We start from the raw sequence: 20612 nt of genomic DNA, 5'->3' as shown, positions 1-20612 counted from the left end.
TTTCATAACAAAAAATTATCTATAAAAAAACTCCTTTTAAACACTTATGTAAAATTATACAATCTCAACATTAAGTACATTTAACATTGTTTACAAAGTAATTAATTGGTATCGTAATAATAATTTAAAAATGCGATGCAATTTTATTATCTGTGTTTTGAATTCGAGCGGTAAATTTGAAAGGGAGAAGAGGAAATGGGCGCATATAAAATATAAATAACATAGAAAAGGACATCGGCCACTGCCCATACATACCAAGACCTGACTATGAAATGTCGCGACCATGATTAATATAGGGCTTAAATGGTTCGCCTAACCACCCTTAGCAATCCCACATTGCAAATATATTATTTGAAAGTGGTGGAGCTTAGAATTTTTACATAGTTTGCCATTTTTGAGGTTATGGCTACGTATATAATGAATATGGTTTAGAGTTATACCTACAGCCATAACTAAATTCTAAGAGCTAGCGCGCACGAGCAACTTTGTCTCCGCAACTATTTTGTCTCTCCCATCAAATTGTATGGGGAGTTGCGTCGCTACGTGCGCGCACTTTCATACTAGCCCATAGGTAGGAGAGACAAAATAGTTGCGGAGACAAAGTTGCTCGTGCGCGCTGGCTCTAAGGGTGGACGACGTAGCCTATGTTATTTATTTGATTGTTATATAAGAGCTAGCGCGCACGAGCAACTTTGTCTCCGCATCTATTTTGTCTCTCCCATCAATTGTATGGGGAGTTGCGTCGCTACGTGCGCGCACTTTCATACTAGCCCATGGGTGGAGAGACAAAATAGTTGCGGAGACAAAGTTGCTCGTGCGCGCTAGCTCTAGCCAATACAACACTGTAGTGACAAATAATAAACAAAATCATGTTTTTCAGCTACGCGTCAGTCATGTCATGTGTCATCTGAGTTTGTGTCTATTATGCCGGTAAAAAATACGTTCCGTTTTACATATTTTAGGTATATTATTAAATGTATTTATGGCAAAAAATATTTTTTAAATCTATAAATTATATCTTTCTTACTGTTTTTGCTATTAAATATGATAGGTGAAATAAAACAAAGAAATATATATTATTATTCTAGTATTTTTTTAAACGTAATCGCTAATTAACTCCCGCTGCGCTGTGAAAACGAAACGCATAACACAGGTAAAAATGAAAGACGTTTGGATGCGTTCAAACAATGTTATGAATTTGAGTTTATTTATTAATAATACATAACATTTTCCCGGCCCGAAAAAAATAAGTTAGACCCCGTTAGTAAAAGCACGCATAAATTACTATTTTTTGATACACCGATGGTTAATGTTCGCATTCAGGTCATATGTGGCCATCCTCCTTTGAAATTATTGCTCTTTTCAGAAAATTTAATATTTTTAGATATGCCTAATAAATTCTACATATTTTGTCACTATTTTTTAGTAATATATTATGTCACGGGCTGTGGTCACGGGTCATATCGGTCAAATAAATAAACAATTCAATTTGGTATCCTAGAAACGGCCGCGGTGTAGAGTTTAATCAACGTACTATCTATTTTTCTTTCTATTTAATATAGACATTCTTGTGTAACGCTGGGAGTAACGGTTTAACTTAATCGACCCTGATTGAATATGACTGAGAAAAAGTCTCTAAACAGTTTGATCATACATCCTGCTATTGAACCAGGAGTTATTGATAATGCAATGCTCACCAGATGCATTCTCGAATACGGTACATTTATTAAATATTCCTAGTTACTCATCTATTGATAACAGCATATTTTCTATATTATTATAATAATTATATACGAAAAACTTTTATTTTATATGTAACTATTTTGTGCCCGAAATAATTTTATGTTCTAAAAATCGCAAACGTTTTTTGGTAGGCAGACTAAACAAATTTTTTATTGAGAATGTACCTACTTTTTTCTCTAGGTCCAACTGAAGAAGCAGGAAGACTTTTTGCTGAAGAAGGTGTTCATTTAGACGAAGCACCTATAGTACGATTAGAGTTTCAAAATATTCTAAGAATTGATCATTTATGGATGTTAAAATCGTTAAGAAAATTAACGTTAGCTCACAACTTAATTGAAAAAATAGAAAACTTAGAACAATTGACTGGTTTAAATGAATTAGATTTGTCATTTAATAAAATAGAGAAGATTGAAAATTTAGACGAATTAGTCAATTTGGAAGTTCTTACTTTATTCCATAATAGAATACGAAAGTTGGAGAATATGGAGACGCTTGAGAATTTATTGGTTTTTAGTATTGGCGATAATTTGATTGAAGATTATAAAGAGGTCGGATTTATAAAGTTTATGTGCATTTTCTTGTATTATCATGTACTACTACTTCATAAATGAGTGAATATTTATTTACATCTTTATAGATGTCGTATCTACGAAGATTTCGCAAACTCCGCTCAGTTAGTTTCAAAGGCAATCCATGCTGTGATGATCCAATGACCAATCAGTTTTTGAAATCTGCTCTAACAAGAGTTACGTATCTCGACTATAAACTTATTACGGAAGAAGAGAGAGAAGCTGGTCAAGCTTTATTTCGGTAAAAGTATAGAAAATTGTATTGCTTGAAATTTTATTAGAGCCTAGAATATTTTATGGTTCCCTTATATAAATAGTTGACAAAAGTTTGAAATGAAATAATACATTACCATCTTAATATAACTACCGACCGACCGTTTATAACGCGTCAAATATTTTTTGCCCCTTGAAAAAATAAAGGATATTCGTTAAATCTAATTTATGCAAGTTGCGGATTAACTATGCCAATGACCTTTTAGAATAATTGTGTCAAATTACAAATGTGATCAAAAACGTAACGGTTCATTTTTTTATGTATGACTGTTAAATCAAATTACAATCATAATATGACGCTGAATCGATCCTATTCTTTTTTTTTTCACACTACGTTCAATTTTAGCGGTCTCCTCCGTAAGTTAGACGATGCAGATGAAAAATCGGAAAAAGCACGAATTGCGAAAGAAGAATACGACGCTAAAGTGAAATTCTACGCACTATCATTTGTGGAGTATTTGAGTGGGCCGGAGTTGATCGAATCCATGTTCGAGAAAGATCCAGATGGTGCGTTGCTTCTGAAGATCGGAGGAGAGCTTATTGGTTTTTATGAACAGTGGGTATTTTTCCTAAAAACGTAAATAAAATTGTAATAGTTTTTAAATTTTATTATTCTTCGTCAGAGTAGGTACTTATAAAAAATAATAATCCAATATTATTCTTCGTCATTAAGTAAGTAATTTTATACAAATAAAAGATTTTTTTTTGTATTTGTGGTTGGTACTTGATTATTTCTTTACATTACCTATTGCATTTAAAGATCCTAAACTTATCGTCTCTTTCTGTACCAATCTCTACTTTTCATATTGTTATTGAATTTGATTTAACTTTAATTTAATATTGAATTTCAGATACAAAGAACAATACGTAGAAACAATGGCGGGTCTAGTGGAATTCGCACAAGGGGCGTATAACGCGAGGCAGCACGAAATAAAACTCTTCAAAGACCTTGTGGATAATGCCTTGGAAGAAAGTGTTAAGAAGAGTAAGCAGTAAGTGAAGTTTATTACTTTAATAACACTAAAATTGTTTAAAGTTATAGAGGAAACTATAATGCAATTATTTGAGTGGAAGTCTAGTGCATATAAAGTTCAATTTTATTAGTCCCTACCTCGTCCACGTTAAATACTTCATCAGTTGTAAAGAAAACGCACAAAAAAACAGAATTTAACACAATTCGTTTATTTATCTCTGTATAACTTTATTCTTAATTGAAATGTGTAGGGTAGTAGAAGAATTTGAAACCAAAAAGAAACCGTTGGTAGAACAAATGAATGAAATAATCAACAAAGTGACAGCGAAACAAGCGACCATAGAGCAAGTAGAGCCAAATATCATAGACGCGGGAGAGGCGTTCAATGAGCTTGTCTATGATCTGTGGAAGAAACTCATGTCAATTGAAATGCAATTGTATGAACGTTGTGAGGTACATAAATTATAAATTTTTGTTTTGAAAAATCTAGCATAAATTGCGAAATGTGACTTAGATCCAACTTCTTCTTCCAACACTTTTTTAGTGAAGAGCTATATTTATCATTTAAGTTATAAATTATCGAAAAATATAGCACTATTTTTCGATAATTTATATAACTTAAATGATTCTCCTTTTCAACATAATAAAGCAAAAACACCACAATAAAAAAACATGGTTTTGCTTTTCTAATCCATAATAAGCTCTTGTATTTTGCTAATAGTGTATTTTACTTTTCAAGACATTTTTACTAGATATTGAATTTATGTAAGGGTAAATAAATTATCATTATTGGAAGTTTTGATTTTATCTGGTTTCTACAATAAAATATTTTTGGCTCCATATCGTTTATTGTTCCATCAATTCATCTTCTTTCTTTTATTGATGAACTAGCGGTCCACCCCGGCTTCGCCCGTGATACATATTTCGCAATAAAAGGTAGCCTGTGTTCTTTCTCAGGGTCAAAAGATTGTCTGTAACAAAGTTCATCAAAATCAGTCCAGTAGTTTATGCGTGAAAACCATACATGCATACATAATTACAAACCTTTCCTCTTTATAATATTAGTATAGGTAAGAACACTTGTAGGAATCCAGGGTCCAATTCTCAGTGAACATGACGGAAATGATAACAAAGCTTCTAGAAGTGTCTAGAAACGCGTTCGGTGCGTGGCGGGAACATGAAGGCATTTGGTCCATGAGACAGTTTGAAACGCTGTCCAAACTCTTGGGTAATAAAGTTATGTTGGGTGATGCGCCGCCGGAATTGTTTGAGGTTTGTAATATTATGTTTAGTTTAATGTGAGACTATTGAAGATATAATTAAATCATTTAAATTTTAATGTATAAACAGGATGCGGGTAGGAAGTCTTTTTGTGATCCTAATGATAAATTTTATCAACAGGCCAACAGCATGATTATTTTTTACTGTGTTTTTAAGTAATTTGTATCAACCGAAACGCTAGAGGGGAATAGATTTTGATTTTCTTTTTGCCAAACCACAGTTAAATGATATATTCTTGTAAAAAATTTAATAATTAAAGTAGACTAGGTTGAAGTGTCAAACAATCTTAAAAAAATATCGAATGTTTTTCATTCATTTAGTCACTTTTTTATCTAAGTAATATTAAAACTTCTAAGGGCCGATTTTTCAATGCTTGGATAAAACTTATTCGTCGAATAATGTATAAAACTACCATTTTAAAATCGTATTCTAATTGCCCGTATTTGGCAGTTCACGTGACATTTTAATATTCTCGTGTAATCTTTAATGGACGGATAAGTTTTATCCAAGCATTGAAAAATCGGCCCTAAAGCAAATTATTATCTCCTATATCACAGGTAATGATGGACAGAGACGCGATGATGAATCTAGTAGCACAATCGTCAGATAACCATATGAGGTTTATTGACGCTCGCGAGGACTTGCTCATGACTCGCGCTAACAACTGGCGCGATGAACTCGTGCAAGGGACTAATGAGTGAGTAGTAAGTAGTATGGTAGAAAAAATTGACAGTTTCTAAAAAAACACTAGTCATGATACACTAATAAAGCTATGGCTACTGATAATATTTATATTAAAAAAGCTCTATCTTTTATAACTCTATATTCTAAAAGTAATGCAATTTAAGTAGGTAGGTATGTAACCGTTATTTTGATCCGGCATTTGATCCGTTAATTTGATTTCACAATAATTAAGATAATAATATTCTTTGTTTTATGTATGCCAGGTTTTTTTTATTTCATACAAATCTGGTGTTCACATAGTCCGTATCTTATCGTAATTTTATTAAAAAAAAAATTACGAAAATAAAAAATCCAAATGTCACCGTCTGTTAAAAATATTTTATTACATTTTTTAGCAACGAAGTGAAACGCAACCGCGATCGCATAGCCGAGATCTATTATTTCATAGACAACCAAAGAGAAGAATGGACGGACATGCAAATGAGCATGACGGAAACCGTGGACCCTGAAACGGCTGCGCTGCTGGCTGATGAGTTTTGATATTTGATAGATCTTGGGTTTGAAATATGGAGCAAAAAGTATATTTGTGTGTTCCTTAGTTGCAGAAATATCTATGAATGTAGTTTGCACTTAGTAGTGGGTCTAAAACAAATATTGGTAATGTGAGTTTTTGTCAGTAAGTATGTATAAGTAGATTTTTTCTCCCCAAAATTTACTTATTAAACGAAAAAATATTATATAATTATATATTTACTTTGTTTCTGTTTTGTGACCATTGACCACACGGATTATATTTTTCGCATAATGTTTTTATCTTTAATAACATGAAATACTATAGTTTATTGATTATTGTTCCCTGGTTTATGATTTTGAATGAACGAATAAATGAATGATTTATCTTTAGTGTATATTTTTGTTGGAGACTTAACAGCTATAATAATGAACAAAATTAAAAAATAAATATTATATTTTAAAATAAAATATTTAAGTACTTATGTACAATATTTATCAAGTTTCCCTTTCAAATACATTTCCAAAGATTTAATAAAACCATTCACGTCAGCTTGACGGTTACCTTTGCTCCCCTGAGTATATATGTTGTGTGCCTTTTAGCCACTAGGTTTTGGCGCGAAACTATTGTTTTGTGAGTTGTGACAGTTCACAATCCTCGCTAATGGAGTACCCTCAGGGAGTACCTAATGCTCTCAGAAATTAAGAAATGTTTACATTTATTTATTGCGTCTTCTCTGTCTGTGGCAACTTCGTCGATGAATTCTGATTTCTCAGGAGCCTGTAAATATTATTATGGGGAGATACCTAAGGTAATTAATAAGAATTATAAGGGCGTCAAAAAACAGCGCTCTTTTGAGTTTTGGACAGGCTGAGACGCAGCCTTTCTTTTTCATTTTTGTATAACCAACAACAATATGTACTGTGTAAATAGTAACCCATTGATCTGATGTATTATTTTAAGAAAAGCAATAAACGATTTTTTTAAAGTAAATGATACAATATACGCTTTAAAGAAAAGCAATTGACCTTGATTACCTACAAATTCTTCAAAATATTTATAACCATTTTAAATTTTAATGCTTTATCTAAAAAAATGTCGTCCTTCGGGCGAGAATGTTCAACATGGGTTATCATTATTGTTTAAAATAACCGTACACAACTGTTATTTATTTTTTCTGAGTCAACAATGGTTTTAACAGTACTTTCATTATAAAATAATAATTTGTTGAGATTAAGGACAATAAAAAACAGTTTGTTTAACATTGCGAAAGACGAAAACGCCTTTAAAATTATTTTAGACTCGAAAAAATTTGCACGTAAAGTTAGGTAGGTAATTAGGGTTATAATGAAACCAAAATAAAAATTAAGTATTATTATTTTATTCAGATAAATATATCTAACAAAAAACTTCATTCATTTACTTAACATACTTACAGTACCTATAATAATATACAATCGTGTCTAATCATATCTAAAATTGTATAGTAATTAATTGACATTCACGTGGATGCGTTTTTTTACATTTTACAGGTAAAAAGAGTCTTACATTATACTAACTACATAGATATACTATGTATAAAAAGTTCTATTTGGCTTTCTTTTTCAAAGACTGGATGTATATTTCCAAGGATTGTTGCGTTTTAGGGTTACTTAGGACACCAAAGAATTCTGCAGCATCAGCTTTCCTATTGTCTTTTAACCACTGGGTTGTACTGGCTCTGTACTTTTGTTTAGTAACAGCTCGTGCTAATGGCGGAATCCTGTTGAACTTCTTTATAAATTCTTTGCATTTATTTATCGCGTCCTCTTTGTCAGTCGCAACATCGTCAATTAGACCCACCTGAAAATATTTTTATTAGAAATTTTTTTTATTATCATCTCAAATTAGCATGTTGGATAACATAAAATGCAATAACAATATAATAAAATTATATTACTATGCAATAATATTAAATAATAGCCTTTTTAGATTGATAAAATATTTGCGATTATAGTAAAACGGAAAGATCGTAACATATAATAATTTGTGTCTGGAGTCATTGTGATCGGTTCAGTAGTGTTTGTGTGAAAGTGTAACAAACATCCTCACAAAATTATAATATAGGTGGATTGCTCCACGCAAACGAAGGCGCAAGCGCAACCTATATTAATTTAAACATACCTTCAAGGCCTCATCCACAGTGAACAATTTTCCCGTAGTAAGTGCCAATTCTGCCTGCCTCCTAGGCAATGTATTACATATAGTGTCCATGAACCACATTGGGGCCACAATACCCAGAGCGGTTTCGTTAAGCCCTATCTTGTATTTGCCGTTCACCATAGCTCGATATTCGCAAGATGTGGCTAGTAAACAACCACCGGCTGGTGCGTGACCCTGGAATGTAAAAACTGAATGAATACCTATAATGTTTTCTAGGGTATAAATGGGTTGATCCAAAAGTAATGATAATCAACAATAAGCAACGTGATTGTTGTTAAAATAATTATGCTAGAGATATCTAGATCGTCTTCTTACTAGAAAATATACTTCTTTTTTTCTACAATCAGAATTTCCACAAAAAAAAACTGATTACATCCTCAAAAACCCTTCACTAGCGGCCATCATTTCGCTGTCGTCTTTAAATTTCTTGCTTTCGAAGGTGTTTCTTGTGCCGAAGAAAGAGATAGGAGGATAAGGAGGAGGAGATAAATTGGATGGGTATCAGAGGAGGACATAAATTGGATGGGTATCTTTTTTTTAGGGTTCCGTAGCCAAAATGGCAAAAACGGAACCCTTATAGTTTCGTCATGTCCGTCTGTCCGTCTGTCACAGCCGATTTACTCGGAAACTATAAGTACTACAGTGATGAAATTTGATGGGAATATGTGTTGTATGAACCGCTACAAAAATATGACACTAAATAGTAAAAAAAAGAATTGGGGGTGGGGCCCCCCATACATGTAACTGAGGGATGAAATTTTTTTTTTCGATGTACATACCCGTGTGGGGTATCAATGGAAAGGTCTTTTAAAATGATATAAAGTTTTCTAAAAAACATTTTTCTTAAAGTGAACGGTTTTTGAGATATCAGCTCTCAAAGTCGTAAAAAGTATGTCCCCCCCCCTCTATTTTTATAACTACGGGGTATAAAATTCTAAAAAAAATAGAGGTGATGCATGCTAATTAACTCTTTCAACGATTTTTGGTTTGATCAAAGTATCTCTTATAGTTTTTGAGATAGGTTGATTTAACTGTAATTTATTATATTTGCTGCTACGGAACCCTTTGTGCGCGAGCCCGACTCGCACTTGGCCGGTTTTATTAATCATTCGTTTAAATCGTTTATCATATTATCTTAAATCCATCTTGAACCATGCAAATTAAAATTAATGTGCAAGGGCCGGCGCGGATATGGCGGAGCGCAGCGCAGCGCATTTTTTACTGTCAAACTATTATCGACATTGTATCATTTAAATAAAATTTAAAATCAAGCGTCACACGCATATAATATTAGATCTTCTCTTATATATAAAAATGAATCGCAAAATGTGTTGGTAAGCGCATAACTCGAGAACGGCTGAACCGATTTCGATAATTCTTTTTTTATTATATTCCTTGAAGTACGAGGATGGTTTTTATGTCGAGAAAACGTAAATATGTACCACGGGCGAAGCCGGGGCGGACCGCTAGTTTAATATAAAATCACTTACATTAATCGCAGCAGCTGTTATGTAGCTGGCTTCGAAGAGTTTTAGCCAAACTTCTTGCAATGTTGTCCAGAAAAGTTCTGCTCTTTTCATATCAGGTTTATACATCTCCATAATATCGAGACCAGCTGAAAATACTGTTGGTGATGCCTGTAAGGAATAAATATCTTCTAAGTCTAAGATTTAAGATATAGAGGAGAAAAGTCACAGTTACAATTAGTTATATAATTTTATTTATGAAAAATAAATAAACCAGATGGCTGATAAACATAACTACTTATAATTTTAAATAAATACTTATATATAATAAATAAATAAATAAAAATCGTTTATTTCGAAACAATACATAAATACAAAACAAATTAGACACGACGATCGCCTCAACTAGGAACATACCTGTGCTAGAGACGATCGACGCCTTCCTCTCTAGACTTAGCCAGTATTGTTTAGTTAACTTATATACTAGTAGACTTTACATATTTTATAAAGTAAGTACAGAATAATTAGAAACAAATTGATTTTTTAAATAAGGTTAATAATAACATTTCGGGCATGCAGTTTGTGTGGGTGTGCGTGTGTGTGTGTGTGTGTGTGTGTGTATATAGTTAACAGCCAGACAATGAGCAATCATTTTTATTTGTGAAAGTCTTTTATTGAAGATAAATTTTTAATTTGAAAAATACAAAAACTGTTTTGTAATAAGACTCAAGGTCATTTTTTTAATGCATTTAGTTTGCGTCTTAGATAAGACGTTCTAATCTTTTAATCACTCCTGGATACGAGTTCTATAATGGCTCCCTATCACTGCACTGATAAAAAAATTAGCAAAATTATTGTTGTTAATTAATACACAAAAGAACAATAGAAAATCAAGAAAATAAATTGTTCATTAATTAAAAAATATACTTACAGAAGTCAGAATCAGGGCTCTGAATTTATTCTTGCCAACTTCATCGAGAGATTTGCTTATTTCTTGCAGCAAGTCCAAATTAAGACTATTCACAGGTGGTCTTTGTAATGTTAGGACTGCAATACCTTCATTGTCAGCATTCAAGCTTGTTAGGTTTGCTTGACTGGACATAGCCCTAACGCTGGACGCGACTTGTTTTAAACTTCTTATTCCTTGTCTTATCATCTTGCTGGTTACTGCAGGAATAAACAATATTTTTTTTTACAGAACCTTAAATAGATATTTTTCAGTAAACATTTGATTAAATTTGATAATTTTATTTATTGCGATCGTATTAATTGTTTCTGATAAAATTGCAATACATAACAGTAGTTATACCGATAAATTATTTTGTTTTGCTGTTTGAATCTTGATATTATAATTATTTAACTTCTAAACTATCAATAATTCTGTATATTGTATAACTTTAAATTTATTAAAGTATAACATGTTCAAATGATTATACCTATTTTAAAATAAAATAGATACTTACAAGCATGGACGTATAAAAAAAGACGGACGCCGTATTACGAACAAACAACGTGAAGCCACAATAGTAAGCTAGCGATCGTGTAAAGACAATGAACACGCACACACTCTCACCATAGTAAGCTAGTCGGCCGCCATTACGTCGTGAACTACCGACCGATTAACTGCGTCACTGTTTCACAAAAAATATTTAAAATGCTGTCTTGCGTGGTTAAATGGTGTCGCAACAGTACAATTTTAAATAACAAAACACAAGGGATTATATTCCACAGGGAAGCAAGTTATTTCATTAATGTTTTAATGACAAAATTATTACGGCAAAATTTATAGAAAAAAAATACAGCCGCCATTGTCATCAGGACAGCTGTTGCCATGGCAACATGGCACACACACATGGATGTGTCGCCGCCATTAGTCATTACTAGGCTTCACTCAATGTTTAGGCGATATACCGTCCGTCTTTTTTTATACGTCCATGCTTACAAGTATGTACGTATGTACGTTTTGGCGCGTAACTATTGTTCTATGAAAGATCTTGAAATAATGGAAATTAATAATGAAAACGAATCTTTTTGGGTAGATAGGGTATTAATTAGCGTTCCTATTCATATCCTGTAGGTATTTTAAATTGTTGCACGTTTTTATTACATTGGGTAGGAGCGATTACTTATAGGTAATGGATATTAAGATAATTTAATTTCTTTTAAAATTGTTTTCATAAAAAATCTCGCTACATCTACTCTTTAATACCTACGTTCGATATATTAAAAACTATCGATAATTCCCGCATTTTGCGCCGCAGGTGATGTTATTTTTTCTGAGTCAACAATGGTTTTAACAGTACTTTCATTAAATAAAATAATAATTTGTTGAGATCAAGGACAATCAAAACAGTTTGGGTAACATTGCGAAAGACGAAAATAACTAGCTTCAAAAATTTTTTTTTTACTAAAAATCTGCGCGTAAAGTTAGGTACGTAACTACCCTAGTGTTACAATGAAACCAAAATAAAAATTAACTATCATTTATTCAGATAAAGCTTTGTGTCTAACAAAGAAACGTCATTCATTTACTTAACATACAGTATAAAAATATTCAATCGTGTATATATATTATATATGTATATCTAAAATTATATAATAATAATTGACATTCACGTGGATGCGTTTTTTACATTTTACAGGTAAAAGGATCTTATATTATACTACAAGGTATATATAAGGTATAAAAAGTTCTATTTGGCTTTCTGTTTCAAAGACTGGATGTACATTTCCAAGGATTGTTGTATTTTAGGGTTACTTAGGAAACCTAAGAACTCTGCGACATCAGCTTTCCTATTGTCTTTTAACCACTGGGTTGTACTGGCTCTGTACTTTTGTTTAGTAACCGCTCTTGCTAATGGCGGAATCCTGTTGAACTTCTTTATAAATTCTTTGCATTTATTTATCGCGTCCTCTTTGTCAGTCGCAACATCGTCGATAAGACCCACCTGAAGAATTTTTTTATTAAAATTAATTTAATTAACATTAGACTATTCACTATACTTGCAATAAGTCCAATGACTGATAAGCATCATCTCAAATTAGAATTAAAATATGTTGGATTACATAAAATGCAATAACAATTAACAGTATAATATTATTATATTTCTATGCTATAATAATAACCCGAGCAGATAGAGAATTGAAGATGGCGACGGGTACTTATGGTAGGGTTGGCAAATTAAACTAACATCGGTTTTTTTGGTTCATCCATTTGTTTTTAAAGTTTGTAAGTAACAAAAAATTAACAAAAATAAATAACAATCAAATGTAACGCAAAAAATATAACAATCAAACTCAACAAAAACAACAATATCAATAAAAGCAACTATAACTCGGAGTGGGTCAAGTACCCAGCTTAGAAAGCGAATCACGCCTGATTAATTTTTTTGCAACGCGTACTTTATAACTTATAAAACCAGGAAAGAAAAAGCACTGCTGTACAACTACATTTTTAAACATACCTTCAAAGCCTCATCAACAGTGAACAGTTTTCCCGTAGTGAGTGCCAATTCTGCCGTTCTACTAGGCACTGTATTACATAGAGTGCCCATGAACCACGACGGGGCTACAATACCGAGGGCCGTTTCGTTAAGCCCTATTGTGTATTTGCCGCTCACCATAGCTCGATATTCGCAAGATGTGGCTAGTAAACAACCACCAGCTGGTGCGTGGCCCTTGAATAGTATGAAAATCTGGTTAGTATAGAGTTTTTGAAGTGAAAACTTCTTTAGCGGCATTGAGCATTTTTTCTGTAATGGGTATAAAATCTTAAACTCGCGTCAGGACACGTGACCTGATCGAAAAAGCGTAAGACGGATACCATTCCAAAATATCAAACATGCTCAACGTTAATAATCAAGTTTTCACTTCTGCCGGCACTCCCGGAGTGCAACCCGTCTTTTTTTTGTGTACATAGTACATATTATTTGGAAATTAAAAAGTTTTCCGGTTCTGTAGCCAAAGGATAAAAACTGGACCTGTTACTGTAACTTTGCTATCTATCTGTCTACTAGTCCGTTACCAAGCTGTGTCTCATGAACCGTGATAGATAAATAGCAATAGATAGTTCATAGTTGAATTATTTCCATTGCCACTATAATAACAAATAACATAAATTCAGGTTAAGCAACAATTGGTACAGTCATAAATTGGATGGGTTACTATTTTTAAATCATTTCGTTTAAATCATTTAGCATTTCTTAAATCCATTTTGAATTATAGAAATAAATATTAATGACTTAATGAGTAAGCAACGGATGTTAGTGTAAACACTGTTATCCTTGAAACCAGTGGTTTGGTTTCACTTATTATATTAAATCTAACTGATAATACTATTTATTCTAAGTCAATGCAAATCAAATACATTGTTCACAATGAATTTACATAAACTTATTTATTTATATGCTCTTCTTACTAATTAATTTTAATTTATTAAGCAAGAACGTTTGTTGACCCCTCCTTACAAATGCAAAATTTTTTCCTATCAAGTTCTAATAAAAGATACAATAGATTATTGTTTTATAAGTTTATAACTGATGTAATATAATATGACTTACATTAATCGCAGCAGCTGTTATGTAGCTGGATTCGAAGAGTTTTAGCCAAACTTCTTGCAATGTTGTCCAGAAAAGTTCCGCTCTTTTCATATCAGGTTTGTACATCTCCATAATATCAAGACCAGCTGAAAATACTGTTGGTGATGCCTGTAAGGAATAAATATCTTTTAAGATAAAGGATACCTAGGCATTTTAAGTGGTAGCTTGTTTTGTTTTTAATATACATAATTGGTTTCATATCTTATGTGTATATTCTGCTTTATCTGAGATTTTTTAATATTAACTGAGAGAAAAGTATATGAAAAGGTATTGTGTCTAAAATTGTTAAATATCAGGAAGAAACATTATTGGGAAGTAGTGAAACTGACCATTACTATATCATTATATATAGTACATTTCTTGTTAAATTAATGTTTTTTAATATATTTAGTTTGCATCTTAGATAAGAGGTATAAGTTTTAATCTTCTAATCAATCCTGCATACGAGTTCTATAATAGCTCCCTATCACTGCACTGTTAATTAAATTATTATTGTTAACTTTTTTTTATTAGTTTTTACAGCAAAAAATTTTAAATATTGAGAATGGAAATGGTTAATTTATTAAAAAAATATACTTACAGAAGTCAGAATCAGGGCTTTGAATTTATTCTTGCCAACTTCATCCAGCGATTTGCTTATTTCTTGCAGCAAGTCCAAATTAAGACTATTCACGGGTGGTCTTTGTAACGTTAGGACTGCAATACCTTCATTGTCAGCATTCAAGCATGTTAGGTTTGCTTGACTGGACATAGCCCTAACGCTGGGCGCGACTTGCTTTAAACTTCTTATTCCTTGTCTTATCATCTTGCTGGTAACTGCAGGAATAAACAATAGTTTTTGTTACAGATCCATAAATATATATTTTTCACGTAAATATTTGATTAATTTTGATAAGTTAATTCATTGCGATCGTATACACATCGCAAATTAAGAGTAACACCTATTAATAATTGTTTTTGATAAAATTGTAATATAATATACCAGTAGTCCGATAAATTGTTTTTTTAATACTGCGAGGAATATAATATTATATCACCTACATTTTATACTTAAACCAAGGGGATTTTTTATTTAAAATTATTTTGTTTTGCTATTTGAATCTTGATATTATAATTATTTAACTTATAAACTATCAATTATTCTGTAAGGTCAAGTGGGGGAAGTGAAACATACTTTACTTGTATTTTAACGTAACGGCATCTGACGCAGTAATGCGACAATCAATTTCAGTAGCATTTCTTGCACAGTACTCTCCGTTAGCCAATGATTCATGGAGTTATGACAAACAGCTCTTTAGTCTTACCATAAGCGAGAAAACAATCAATATCTTCAGAGTGTGGTTTTGTTTCACTTGCCCCTGGAAAGGGGTAAGTGAAACAAACGTCAGAAATATACTTAAATGTTGTATTTATGCAACGATTACCTGACTAAGGCAACAATTCAGAGTTTGTTTCTCTAATGTCTATATTCTACAATCAATATAAGGCTTAGTTTTAGAAAAGAAAACAAAAAAGGTATTTTGGGGTAAGTGAAACATAGTTACCATGGTCAGATGTCTCAAACATTTGTATAAAATTTAAAACAGAAATTATAGGTAGTGAAATGAAAAACAAAATAAAAATAAATTTCTTTACTGACTTAAAAGTTTGCTTACAATTACGGAAACAAGCATCAGGCACATTAATAAAGCTATGAAATAATTCAGTTGTTGCATGTTTTTCACATAGAAGTTAAAATGCCTCTTGAAGTTGCTCTGTAGAGTAGGCAGCTTTGTTCGTTTTACGTATATAATTTCGAGGCATCTTTTAGTAACCTGAAAAAAGATAATATAATGTGAGTACAATAAAACCGATCTCCGATTGTTAAGCGTAATTTTTACAATTTGCCATAAAATACCTTCCTATTTTTGATCTATCAAAATTTATCAAAAAGGCATAATTTTTAACTGATCACCAAATTAAGAAAAAATTTTGTTCAAAAATATTAAATGATCACCAAATTTGTTACCCAATTTTATACTAAAATGCAAGCCAATTTTAAGGTTTACGTTATTAAGCAATTAAAGCAATTAATAACAAATAAAAATATCATTTAGACACAAACAGTAAATTTATGATCACCAACATTTTTAATCACGTAAAAATGTTTGTGATTTCTGATACGGGGGAAGTGAAACATACGTTTCTCTTTCCCCGTGTATTAGGTTTCACTTACCCCACTTGACACTTTTTTAGGTTTAGTTTTTACCAAAGCCAAAACTCAATTATCCGTAGGATTTATCGAAATATAATCATTGGACTAGATAGTACATACTTTTTACTCAGTACTTACCATTAGGTACATTTAAAACACTTCTTTTAAAACTTTTACGAAAACCGAAAACATCACTCCTCCAACTCGTGTTTTGACAACTGACAGTTGAAAAAATTCTTTTTTGTGTATTGGTGTAGAAAATGATGATAGCGACATCTATGTTTTATCAATAAAACCACATCGCCATTCTGTTTTACCAACTAAGAGCGAAGTATCGATACACTTATTAGTTTTATAGTTATGAATGAGCGTTTCAGTTCCCCCTGAGTTTCACTTACCCCACCTGACCTTATATAGATTAACTTTAAAATTTAAATATATTAAAGTATAACATGTTCAAGTGAATATACCTGTTTTAAAATAAAATAGATAGGTACTTACGGGTATGTACTTGTTGTCTTAAAAAAATTGAAATAAACCTTTGGACTTGAAAATTGAAATTGGAACAATTTAATCTAGTTTATCTACTTGGCATTTTGTCAAATATTGTTTACGTTTAAGTTCCGTTCCGATCCACTTCCGTTCAAGTAAATTAAAAGTTCTGTTACCAAGTGATTTTGTGATTGTATGCAACTTTATGACCGCACAACTTAATTTATTTTAGTTTTTAGTTTTTATGACATATTTTCTATTCATGGCGAATGAATGATTGCTAAAAGATTGCAAACCAATGCAAATTTGCAATTATCTGTGGTCTAGGTACGATTCAATGTCACGTCGCGTTTCATTCTGTCTGTCACTTGTCAGTTGTCAGGTATCAGTAATCAGTGTCAAGTCGCTTATCCGATGTCAAATCGAATAAATATTAATTTCTGATTTATCAGATCAAAAATTTCTATAAAACCAGATAAAATAAAGCTTATATATCAAATTACATGTAAGGATACCACTTTCTGATAATGTGTCATTACGATTTATAAGTTAGAATGTCGTTAGAACAAACTGCATGTGATGGTAAGATGTTTTTACATTCATTTCAAATTAAAACGCCTTCTAAAATATTAATTACCATGTAATTAGTTTATATTCAAGACTCTCAAATAATTGAAATGTTTTTCGTGATCTGCCATACAAAAGAAAATGATGTATTTCCCTAAACTGTCGTTTGTTTGAAGACATTGCAATAATAACAAAATCTAATATTTCTAAGCCGTTCTTACAGACTTAAAGGCATTTGAGAGGCGGCTTACTGAAGTCATAGCTTGCTTGCAGCCTGCTACCACTAGATGGAGAAGTAAGTTCACTAATTTTACTAGTTTAATACATGTTCAATGCCATTACTATTGTTTGTCTGTGTGAAGTAATAACAAAAAAAAATATTGTTAAGAAAATCCAAAATTATTCTAGACAAAATATTCATAAAAATATCCAATACATTTAGTTTTAGAACATTTAAGTAAAAAAGAAAAATAATAATTTAATTATCATAGTAAGTAAATTCCTACTATTATTTGTGAAAATTTATATAGATTGATGTTCATTCTGAATGAAATTGAGCACAGTCATAATATTTTGCATATCCTTTTTACTAGTTACTATTTTATACTATTTATACTTCCGCCCGCAGCTTCAGCCAAATTATATGCTAAAAATTCCCTTTGAAACACTATCTATTAAATATAAAGTATCCAAGTCCGTTGTGTAGTTTTAATGAAGTAAGCATACATACATAAAGACATGCGGGAACTGGCTTAGCTTTATGCTATGTATCTTTTTTGAAGGTGACTAATAAACATTGAAATAATATTACTACGTATGGAGAAGACACCACAAACAAAATCTGTGCACCATTTTTTTGCTCTAACTAAGTTTTAAGAATTATTATCTAGTTAGGTACTTACCGATGAAAGTTATTCCTTTGCACTTTTCCGTATTATTTGTATTATTTGTGCAATATCGTAACACACACGAAGGCATATTTGATGCGTTTCACATTAAAACAAATAAAAAATGAGCATGCAGTTACGCCATATGGCGTATGTTGAGCGGAACATAAGTGATGTAGGCGGTGTCGTCTCCATAATATGTATATCTCAATGCTAATAAACAAATGTTTCAGTTGTATTAGCGGCAGTGTCACTGTGTACTGCAATTGCCGCGTGGCATTGGCTCACGGACCCCCTCACTCCGGTGGTGTCACTCACACAGTCACTATGGAATCACCCCTTTTTCGCTGTCACTTCTACACTGCTAGGTAATTTTTATGAATTTTACATTTTATATTAACTAGGTGCTTCAGAAAAATGTGAAGACTGGATTTAATAATTTATAATTAACTAGCTTTCCGCCTGCGGCTTAACCCGCGTTTTCAAAAAAAAACCCGCATAGTTCCCGTTCCCGTGGGATTTCCGGGATAAAACCTAGCCTATGTCACTCAGAAATGATGTAGCTTTCCAACAGTGAAAGAATTTTTCAAATCTGCCAAGTAGTTTCGGAGCCTATTCAATTCATACAAACAAACAAACAAACAAAAAATCAAACCTTTCCTCTTTATAATATTTGTATAGATGTATAGATACAAAGCTGGTGTTTGTTATAATAATCGACGCATTGTTCCATAGTTTTATATTCATAAGTTTATTTCGTGTTAAAAGGGCATATTTTCGAAATAACCCTACATTCCAAATAATACTATGCATTAAAGTGTGTGTCCTTTTATGAGCAATTGTACATTTGATTTATTAGGGCAATAAGTAATAATTGTAATTACTTATTAAAATTATTTAATTTTATTTCTTTGTGGTTAGAAAATTCTAATTATTGTACTATAATTAGATTTGATAATAATAATTAATTGATCAACCTTTGTCCTGTGACATCAGACATACATTGTGTATTTTTACACAATAAACTACCTTTTACCTTTAATCCGTCAGTCCTCGGATCACAGACACAATAGAAAATCTATTGTGTCTCGGCCCGATCGGTGGTCAATGGGTTAATTTGTGCAAACAAAACCAAAATTCATGGTGACTATTTTATTTAATGATGTTTAATTATTTTTTCCAGTGTTGTTATTCATGATGGGAGTACATAGGAAAGTGATTGCGCCCAGTATTATAACAGCAAGGACTCGTTCAGTGCTAAATGATTTCAACATGTCATGCGATGAAACAGGAAAACTGATCCTCAAACCTCGGCCAGCAAACAACATGACCTGTCTTAGTCACTAGTTCCATTAAGTTCCAATTGTTTTCTATCCTATTCATTAAGGTTATCAAATAAAACAATTTATGAGATACTATTCATGTTTATTATTTATAACTTTGGTGTGTTTATTATATACAATAAATAGTTGAAAACTTAAAAAATTAACCCTAAACGACGTAACGGTATCGAAACATTTAAGAAGCAGCAATATTTCACTATACATTTTCACTATTACATAGAAATAGATATAGGAAATTTAAAATATGTATTTATTTGCAATCTAATAGCGCAATTATATCACAAGTTTAATATTAAGTAAATATAAATAATGACAGTGCATTTCAAATAGACAATAATAATTATTATAACAGAGTAATATTCGAATTTGCGACTTATAATTTCAAACATTTCATCTAGTATTTTATTTCTAATCTCCGGACTTTTTAGGGTGCACTCACACACATCAGTCACCGTCAAGTCACCGATGACTGATCGGTGACGGTTTGTGTACGTATCCACAAACACCAGTCACCGTCATGTTGTCCGTCAGTTACGTCGCCGGTTTGACTGAATCATTGAACACATACATCAGGTTAGTCAGTGATTAGACGTGTGTCACGCTAGAGAACATGTAGCAATTGACGGTAGCACGACGCTGACTGAACTGAGACGTGACGGCACCGGGTGAGTGGGGATAAAAGTATGATACATGTATGGAAAGATTATTTGACGTGCCTGACCGGGGACGTCACTGATAGATTTCGTGCCGGCGACTGTCATGTGGGAACAGAGTCATACTAGAACTATTGATACATATTTTTTTTTAATCCTGTCCGGTGACGTGCCGT

The 20612-nt window shown here is 32.0% G+C and overlaps 4 protein-coding genes and 1 long non-coding RNA gene across 7 annotated transcripts; 2 read left to right on the top strand and 3 right to left on the bottom strand.

Moving 5' to 3' along the window:
- Positions 1-1617: 1617 nt before the first annotated feature.
- Positions 1618-6201, top strand: LOC149903879 (dynein regulatory complex subunit 3-like). Its single transcript, XM_090107646.1, has 9 exons — positions 1618-1717; positions 1924-2291; positions 2381-2553; positions 2932-3141; positions 3437-3577; positions 3810-4011; positions 4645-4830; positions 5397-5536; positions 5919-6201. The coding sequence occupies exons 1-9, from the start codon at positions 1618-1620 to the stop codon at positions 6061-6063; spliced, it is 1665 nt and encodes a 554-aa protein (XP_089963772.1). The 3' UTR covers positions 6064-6201.
- A 1276-nt stretch (positions 6202-7477) lies between these two features.
- LOC149903877 (enoyl-CoA delta isomerase 1, mitochondrial-like) lies at positions 7478-17126 on the bottom strand. The gene is made up of 5 exons (XM_090107873.1): positions 16996-17126; positions 10634-10869; positions 9727-9873; positions 8198-8410; positions 7478-7876 (listed from the first exon to the last, which is right to left on the bottom strand). The coding sequence occupies exons 2-5, from the start codon at positions 10856-10858 to the stop codon at positions 7622-7624; spliced, it is 840 nt and encodes a 279-aa protein (XP_089963999.1). The 5' UTR covers positions 10859-10869; positions 16996-17126; the 3' UTR covers positions 7478-7621.
- LOC149903876 (enoyl-CoA delta isomerase 1, mitochondrial-like) lies at positions 12170-17275 on the bottom strand. 2 transcript variants are annotated; one of them, XM_090107871.1, is made up of 5 exons: positions 17163-17275; positions 14881-15116; positions 14262-14408; positions 13167-13379; positions 12170-12650 (listed from the first exon to the last, which is right to left on the bottom strand). In XM_090107871.1, the coding sequence occupies exons 2-5, from the start codon at positions 15103-15105 to the stop codon at positions 12396-12398; spliced, it is 840 nt and encodes a 279-aa protein (XP_089963997.1). In that variant the 5' UTR covers positions 15106-15116; positions 17163-17275; the 3' UTR covers positions 12170-12395. The 2 variants fall into 2 exon arrangements, with proteins under 2 accessions (XP_089963997.1, XP_089963996.1); XM_090107870.1 differs by lacking the exon at positions 17163-17275 and adding an exon at positions 16996-17126.
- LOC149903878 (uncharacterized) lies at positions 15917-16891 on the bottom strand. Its single transcript, XR_016457319.1, has 2 exons — positions 16633-16891; positions 15917-16114 (listed from the first exon to the last, which is right to left on the bottom strand). It is a non-coding gene; the product is annotated as an uncharacterized LOC149903878 (long non-coding RNA).
- A 105-nt stretch (positions 17276-17380) lies between the features above and the next one.
- On the top strand, positions 17381-19858 carry Cnep1r2 (CTD nuclear envelope phosphatase 1 regulatory subunit 2). 2 transcript variants are annotated; one of them, XM_090108132.1, is made up of 4 exons: positions 17381-17568; positions 17777-17848; positions 18674-18808; positions 19624-19858. In XM_090108132.1, exons 1-4 carry the CDS (start codon positions 17541-17543, stop codon positions 19785-19787), a joined length of 399 nt encoding a protein of 132 aa, XP_089964258.1. In that variant the 5' UTR covers positions 17381-17540; the 3' UTR covers positions 19788-19858. The 2 variants fall into 2 exon arrangements, with proteins under 2 accessions (XP_089964258.1, XP_089964257.1); XM_090108131.1 differs by having other exon boundaries at positions 17765-17848.
- Positions 19859-20612: the final 754 nt, after the last annotated feature.

The sequence above is a fragment of the Colias eurytheme genome, chromosome 12, assembly GCF_061535395.1.
Source record: "Colias eurytheme isolate Ceu_HAF_F1 chromosome 12, ilColEury1 Martin Lab GWU primary, whole genome shotgun sequence".
Taxonomy (NCBI): domain Eukaryota; kingdom Metazoa; phylum Arthropoda; class Insecta; order Lepidoptera; family Pieridae; genus Colias; species Colias eurytheme.
This window is presented reverse-complemented; position numbering and strand designations above follow the sequence as displayed.

Bases quoted from the DNA above. Each gene is read 5' to 3' on its own strand.
- LOC149903879 (XM_090107646.1), top strand. From the start codon at position 1,618: ATGACTGAGAAAAAGTCTCTAAACAGTTTGATCATACATCCTGCTATT. The intron at 2,292-2,380 runs GTCGGATTTATA...ACATCTTTATAG, and splicing joins TGATTGAAGATTATAAAGAG to ATGTCGTATCTACGAAGATT. The intron at 5,537-5,918 runs GTGAGTAGTAAG...TACATTTTTTAG, and splicing joins CTCGTGCAAGGGACTAATGA to CAACGAAGTGAAACGCAACC.
- LOC149903877 (XM_090107873.1), bottom strand. From the start codon at position 10,858: ATGATAAGACAAGGAATAAGAAGTTTAAAACAAGTCGCGTCCAGCGTT. The intron at 9,874-10,633 runs GTAAGTATATTT...TATTCCTTACAG, and splicing joins GAGCCCTGATTCTGACTTCT to GCATCACCAACAGTATTTTC. The intron at 8,411-9,726 runs GTAAGTGATTTT...TTTACATTCCAG, and splicing joins TAACAGCTGCTGCGATTAAT to GGTCACGCACCAGCCGGTGG.
- LOC149903876 (XM_090107871.1), bottom strand. From the start codon at position 15,105: ATGATAAGACAAGGAATAAGAAGTTTAAAGCAAGTCGCGCCCAGCGTT. The intron at 14,409-14,880 runs GTAAGTATATTT...TATTCCTTACAG, and splicing joins AAGCCCTGATTCTGACTTCT to GCATCACCAACAGTATTTTC. The intron at 13,380-14,261 runs GTAAGTCATATT...ATACTATTCAAG, and splicing joins TAACAGCTGCTGCGATTAAT to GGCCACGCACCAGCTGGTGG.
- Cnep1r2 (XM_090108131.1), top strand. From the start codon at position 17,541: ATGTCGTTAGAACAAACTGCATGTGATG. The intron at 17,569-17,764 runs GTAAGATGTTTT...AATATTTCTAAG, and splicing joins AGAACAAACTGCATGTGATG to CCGTTCTTACAGACTTAAAG. The intron at 17,849-18,673 runs GTAAGTTCACTA...CAAATGTTTCAG, and splicing joins TGCTACCACTAGATGGAGAA to TTGTATTAGCGGCAGTGTCA.